A 7,211-nucleotide genomic window follows, 5' to 3' on the forward strand; every position below is an offset into this window, starting at 1 on the left:
GATAGATAGATAGATAGATAGATAGATAGATAGTTAGTTAGTTAGTTAGTTAGTTATTTAGTTAGTTAGTTAGTTAGTTAGTTAGTTAGTTAGTTAGTTAGTTAGTTAATTAGTCAGTTAGTTAGTTAATTAGTGAGTTATTTAGTTAGTTAGTTAATTAGTTAGTTAGTTAGTTAGTTAGTTAGTTTGTTATTTTGTTAGTTTGTTAGTTTGTTAGTTTGTTAGTTTGTTAGTTTGTTAGTTTGTTAGTTAGTTAGTTAGTATGTTAGTTTGTTAGTTAGTTAGTTAGTTAGTTAGTTAGTTAGTTAGTTAGTTAGCTAGTTAGTTAGTTAGTTACTTAGTTAGTTAGTTAGTTAGTTAGTTAGTTAGTTAGTTAGTTAGTTAGTTAGTTAGTTAGTTAGTTAGTTAGTTAGTTAGTTAGTTAGTTAGTTAGTTAGCTAGTTAGTTAGTTAGCTAGTTAGTTAGTTAGTCTTTCCTCACAATGAATAATTTCCTTTTGTATCTTTTATTTCAACAAACTTTTTTTACAAATCAATTTCCTTCTGAAATCCCATTATCAAATCTAATTCTATTAATTACATATAACTGGCATTATCGTCAATACGAAATCTTTCGTTTAAGTACTAATCACATGATAAATATAAAATCTTTTAACCGAAAAATAACAAAAAATTAAGAAATTACTTGAAAATGTGAACAAAATTCAAATTAAACTCAATTGAAATCAATTCAAATATATTGAATTTTACGTTACTTAAATAATCAAAGTGACGTCATAGGCATTTCTTTAAGAACGAACAAAAGATAATAATAATAATCAAATTTAAGAAAAGATTAACAAAAAAATTCAATATAACTGATGAATTGCTATGCGCAAAGAATACTAAATTAATGAACTAACCAGGTACTTTTTTCGAAAGGGGAAAGTACACAGATATAGGTTAGGTTGGTACAGTTTGTGGTACATATTTCAATTTGTATTTTTATAAATTTATAAAATCTTGATTACTTTAAAGGTTTGATCGTACTAACAAAATATAATAAATGCACTGCAACATCGCTTCGTGGAAATCTATTTTCGAAATTTGTTAATTTCAAGCAGAAATTCCCTTAGAAACATAATACTTCTAACGTATTAAAGTGAAAATTTTAACTAGCTTATACCAATATCGTAAATATATAATTCGCAATGCCGCCTACCAAGTACATTGCTTTGTAGAGATATTTAACTGCTTGCCTCCATCGATAACATTGAAAGTTCAAGTGTTTCGATAAGCAGCATAGACATGTGGTCGATTCGATATCGCCTTTATCACGATAATACAATATTGTTAATAATATAATAGTATTGTTTATTTCCTTAGCTAATCACCGTATTACTTAGTAGATCTAAAGCCGCTTGATTAGATAGTAAAAGTTGGGAAATTTTAAACGAATCGTAGCATATTGAAGAAATACGTATGTAGTTTGAAAATGTTAAGAGTTAAATACAAAATCTTCTACGAATATTATTTACAAATTTAATTATTTAACATTTGGAATTTTAAAATTTAATTATAATTACTATTTTCTGTCATTGAATCATTAGTTATTACTGTGTTTTATTACAAATATTACAACAGAAAATTCAACTAATTAAATCCAGATACAACAAAGATAAATTACTAACAGAATTTTTTTTCTAATCTGCTTTATTGACTTGCTTGTGTTCTCTGTAAATATAAAGAAGAAGCAAATAACTAACTAAGTAACTAACTAACTAACTAAGTAACTAACTAAATAACTAACTAAGTAACTAACTAAATAACTAACTAACTAAATAGCTAACTAAGTAACTAACTAACTAACTATCTAAATAACTAACTAACTAACTAACTAACTAACTAACTAACTAACTAACTAACTAACTAACTAACTAACTAACTAACTAACTAACTAACTAACTAACTAACTAAATAACTAACTAACTAACTAACTAACTAACTAACTAACTAACTAACTTACTAACTAACTAACTATCTAACTAATTAACTAACTAACTAACTAACTAACTAACTAACTAACTAACTAACTAACTAACTAACTAACTAACTAACTAACTAACTAACTAACTAACTAATTAACTAACTAACTAACTAACTAACTAACTTGCTAACTTGCTAACTTGCTAACTTGCTAACTTGCTAACTTACTAACTTACTAACTTACTAACTTACTAACTTACTAACTTACTAACTTACTAACTTACTAACTTACTAACTTACTAACTTACTAACTTACTAACTTACTAACTTACTAACTTACTAACTTACTAACTTACTAACTTACTATCTTACTAACTTACTAACTTACTAACTTACTAACTTACTAACTTACTAACTTACTAACTTACTAACTTACTAACTTACTAACTTACTAACTTACTAACTTACTAACTTACTAACTTACTAACTTACTAACTTACTAACTTACTAACTTACTAACTTACTAACTTACTAACTTACTAACTTACTAACTTACTAACTTACTAACTTACTAACTTACTAACTTACTAACTTACTAACTTACTAACTTACTAACTTACTAACTAACTTACTAACTAAGTAACTAACTAACTAGTTACCTAACTAACTACCGAACTGACTTATATCTAGGCAGCGTTAAATCAAGTCAATCAAGGAATGTAAAAAGAAAATTGTGGAACTAATATCTCCGGAATTTTCTTCAGCATATTCGGGGCTCAACATACAAATTTTACTCCCAGTTTTGTTTATACCAAGTTTGCGCACCCAGAACCAAGTTTGCGCACCCAGAGCATTAAGAAGCAGATTGTACCTTCTAGCCGTCCTTAACGACATCAAAAGGAGGGGGATTAGGTAGCCGCCTTAATTAAGGAAACAAACGCTACTAAATTAGGGTCGTGATCGCTAGGCGAACGAAGATGGTCATTTACCTCACAACCGCTCTTAACATAAAGGACAGATGCTGTGAGATATGGTAGTTTTTAATTCACATCCTTAGGATGTTAAAGCCTCTGAACAGTGCCCGAAGACTCAAAGTAGAGTCAATCCGTATACGTTAGGGTGATTATAGTACTAATATTTTAGTGCGTTACAAACGTCAGCATTAACGCATAATACTCTTACCACTATAGTGGTGTAGGATAAAATTAACTTAAGAACTCGATCGGTGATTGTGGATACATTTTTTCTCGACTGTTTTTAAGCCAAATACATGGTGATGTAGGATATAGAAATGATTTACAATGAACGGACAAAGAAATTATTTATGAAAAAAATCCACTTTCCCAAAAGAGAGTGGCCAGATTGTGTAAAAATGAAAAATACTTCATTTATCTGACAAATGTCAAATGTCGGAATACAGAGTTGTATTAAAAGCGGCAGGCAGGCAGATTTTTGATAAAATAAAGATATTTTGAATGATTTTTTTCTTTAATATTTTTACAACGGGTCACCTTTAAAAACCATTTACTAACATCTGCTGTTTCTGTCAGCTTGTGAAGCTTTAGAAATCTGCTCGCTTTCTGCCAATTGTAAACAGTTTAATTTCATTTAAATATGCAATTTTTCTAAATTAATGATGACATTAGACGTGAGACATTTATTTACTAAATCGTTTGCATCTTTTTACTGCTTAATATTCACAGCTCTGCAATTTTGTAATTTGCATAAAATAACAACAAATAAATATTAAATAAATTAACATTGTTTAAACAAATGCAATATCTGTAATGCGCTGATTATTATGTTAATTTATATAGTTAATTAATATATATTGACTTAGTGATCGGGCAGAAATGAGAACGTGATATTTTAATTAAAAAATTTTGTAAAGAAAAAGGTTAAAAGATTAGTTGCGTTTATTTAAAGAGGGAAGTTTAAAAGATAGATTGGTCCTACGAGTCACGCGCCTAAAATTTGATTAGAATACAAAGCTTTTGCTTAAGAAATGGAACCACCTTCGTACCTTTTTATAGCATGTTTATGGCAATTCCTATTTAATTTCTTTTTTTACTCAATCAATCATATATTTTCTTTAATAAATGCTACCGTTTTTATCAAAATCTTTATGACCTATCACGCGAAATACTTTAGTATTTTATAGCAGGTTTTAAATTCAATTGATTTGTTGACCATGTCCAATAATGTTCTTTAAATGCTTTATGGTCGCCATCGTAAAGATTTCGTTTAAGAAATCAAACATTTCAACGGATATTGGGTCCGTGATAAATTTAGCAATATTATTCAGTTTTGAACATAACTAGCGAATAGTGGTCTCATTAGTAATAAAAAAAACAAACCAATAAATATTATAATTTGCTACCAAAACGGTTATGATTGAGGAAGGCCGTGAATAAGAGATTGATTAGAAATGTCGGAAAAGTATAGATCGTTAGTAGATGGCGACAAAAATTCTCAAAAGTTTAGATCTAATCTCATTGCTAAAATTATAAATGAACTAAGCAACCCGTAGTTAAAAATATCGGTACATATTAACTTCGGTAACTATTGTAAAGGGTACTTTATGTATTACATCGAATCGAATCACACTAATCTATATATATGTATAGAGTATTGTCCGTCAAGGTCTTTTCACCTATAATAGAAATAGAAAAACATAGGAAACTTTTTAACAATTTAAAATGACGCAAATTAATATACATATATATTGAGTGCATTAATAATAAATTAAATCACAAGACGCGTGTCGTCGAGCCTTTAATATAAAAATTATTAAACACTTCAAATTGACCAAAATTACCGATATCTTGTTGTTCGTACAAGAATTTATGGATTTATGGAATTTTTTCCTCCATAGGTACTTGTCTATACACATTCGAAGAAATAAATAAGTTAATTAAATATTGTTTTAAAAAAGATTAAATCTTCAAAAATTATCAAATTTAAAGCACAAGTACTCTTTGTTGCAGGTGGTAAAATCCGGTAATAGGTGGAAATTGTTTGAATCTAAAAAATGGGGATTCAAGAAAAGTGACAACAGCCATAATAAGTCAAAGAGCTACTTCAGTTTTTTTCAGTTCTAGTTCATTTTTAGATTCTAGTTCAGTTCTAGTTCAGTTCTAGTTCAGTTCTAGTTCAGTTCTAGTTCAGTTCTAGTTCAGTTCTAGTTCAGTTCTAGTTCAGTTCTAGTTCAGTTCTAGTTTAGTTCTAGTTCAGTTCTAGTTCAGTTCTAGTTGAGTTCGTGTTTAGTTCTGGTTCAGCTCTAGTTCAGTTCTAGTTCAGTTTTAGTTCAGTTCTAGTTCTAGTTCAGTTCTAGTTGAGTTCTGGTGCAGCTCTAGTTCAGTTCTAGTTCAGGTCTAGTTCAGTTCTAGTTCAGTTCTAGTTCAGTTCTAGTTCAGTTCTAGTTCAGTTCTAGTTCAGTTCTAGTTCAGTTCTAGTTCAGTTCTAGTTCTAGTTCAGTTCTAGTTCAGTTCTAGTTCAGTTCTAGTTCAGTTCTAGTTCAGTTCTAGTTCAGTTCTAGTTCAGTTCTAGTTCAGTTCTAGTTCAGTTCTATTTCAGTTCTAGTTCAGTTCTAGTTCATTTCTAGTTCAGTTCTAGTTCAGTTCTATTATGATTCCAAATCCTTCTGACAATCCGCATTACGCTCTCTATCTTATTTGATTTATGATTTTAAAACATTGCTAGTTATATATATTATAAATCATTTCTTTATAATTATCATGCTATCTAAGAATATTCCGTTATAAAACAATTTCACTTACAAGATTGTTAATCAATTATATCATATTACAGGGTCTTAATGTGAAAATTCAATTTCATTTTATCAGATGTATTACATCAAGTTATCGCTCAAAATAACAATAACGAAATACGTACTTAGTCGGGTGATAAACTCTTCATAATAGCAGCAATAAAGTGTTATACTAGCAATACTATTATCATTATGTGTCATAATCCAGTCACTGGTTTACAGTGTAATCTATCTTATGGCCCTTAAATATAAGCAACAAACAATCAGTCAGGCCTTCGGGAATAACGAATAACAAGTAAGTTAGAATAATACCCATCGACAGGCAATCATAGATATAGACTATTTACCTCAGAACTTATCACATGCCACTGAGAATTTTTGGGGTGGGAGGGAACTTTAACATCTGTCTAGCAAATAGGAGAAATTTGTTCTTTTATTATTATTGTCTTGTTACTACCGCTAGAGTTCAACATGTTTGCCTAAAAGTCTAATTATAACCTGCCTCATGTTGAGGTTAACAGTGTTCCCGTGCTAAAAGTATGACAATTGGCTAATGCTTAGATAATGGCAAATCAGGCTTTCACGTGTAATTGTTTTTATTGGGAAAAATATTGTTTTCATGACATTAAACGTTAATATTGTATTATTAATTTTGTCAGATAAATGATTTCTCAGTTATGGAATTTCATCAAGTTGTTCAAGTAACAACAAGTAAATAAATGGAAAAACACTTAACTTAAAGTTCGGGAATTATCCAAATTGATTGATTTTGAAATAACTAGTATATAGCTTTTCTATAGTCTAACCCTAGTCTACAGTCTAGTCTACGGTCTGATCTATAGTCTAGTCTATAGTCTAATTGATAGTATAGTCTATAGTCAAGTCTATAATATAGCCTACAGTCAAGTCTATAGTCTAGACTATATTCAAGTCTACAGTCTAGACTAAAATCAAGTCTATAGTCTATATTCTAGTCAATAGTCTAGTCTATAGTTTAATCCACAGTCTGGCTTATAGTCTAGTCTATAGTCTATAGTTTAGTCTATAGTCTGGTTTATAGTCTGGTCCATAGTCTAGTTTATAGTCTAATCTATAGTCTAGACTATAGTCGAGTCTATAATCTAGTCTATAGTTTAGTCTATATTTTAGTTTGTAGTCTAATTGATAGTCTAGTCTGTAATCTGCTCTATAGTCTCGTCTATAGTCAATTCTATAATCTAGTCTATAGTTTAATCCATAGTTTATTCTATAGTTTAGTCTATTTGTCTTGTACATAGTCTAATCTATTGTCTAGTCTATAGTTTAGTCTATTGTCTAGTCTCTAGTATAATCTATAGTCTAGTCTATAGTCTCGTCTTTAATCTAGTCTTTAGTCTAGTCTATAGTCTACTCTATAGTCTTGTCTATAGTCTAGTCTATAGTCTAGTCTATAGTCTAGTCTATAGTCTAGTCTATAGTCTAGTCTATAGTCTAGTCTA

The 7,211-nt window shown here is 29.2% G+C and overlaps 1 protein-coding gene across 1 annotated transcript in view; it reads right to left on the reverse strand.

Moving 5' to 3' along the window:
- LOC124420494 (putative polypeptide N-acetylgalactosaminyltransferase 9) overlaps positions 1 to 1,209 on the reverse strand; it is a 2,388-nt gene extending 1,179 nt beyond the window's left edge. The window contains exon 1 of the mRNA XM_046953427.1: positions 1,201 to 1,209. Coding sequence (XP_046809383.1) covers positions 1,201 to 1,209 — 9 coding nt within the window. The remainder of the gene's footprint in view (positions 1 to 1,200) is intronic.
- Between the last annotated feature and the right edge of the window lie 6,002 nt (positions 1,210 to 7,211).

The sequence above is a fragment of the Lucilia cuprina genome, chromosome 6 (genome assembly GCF_022045245.1).
Source record: "Lucilia cuprina isolate Lc7/37 chromosome 6, ASM2204524v1, whole genome shotgun sequence".
Classification (NCBI taxonomy): domain Eukaryota; kingdom Metazoa; phylum Arthropoda; class Insecta; order Diptera; family Calliphoridae; genus Lucilia; species Lucilia cuprina.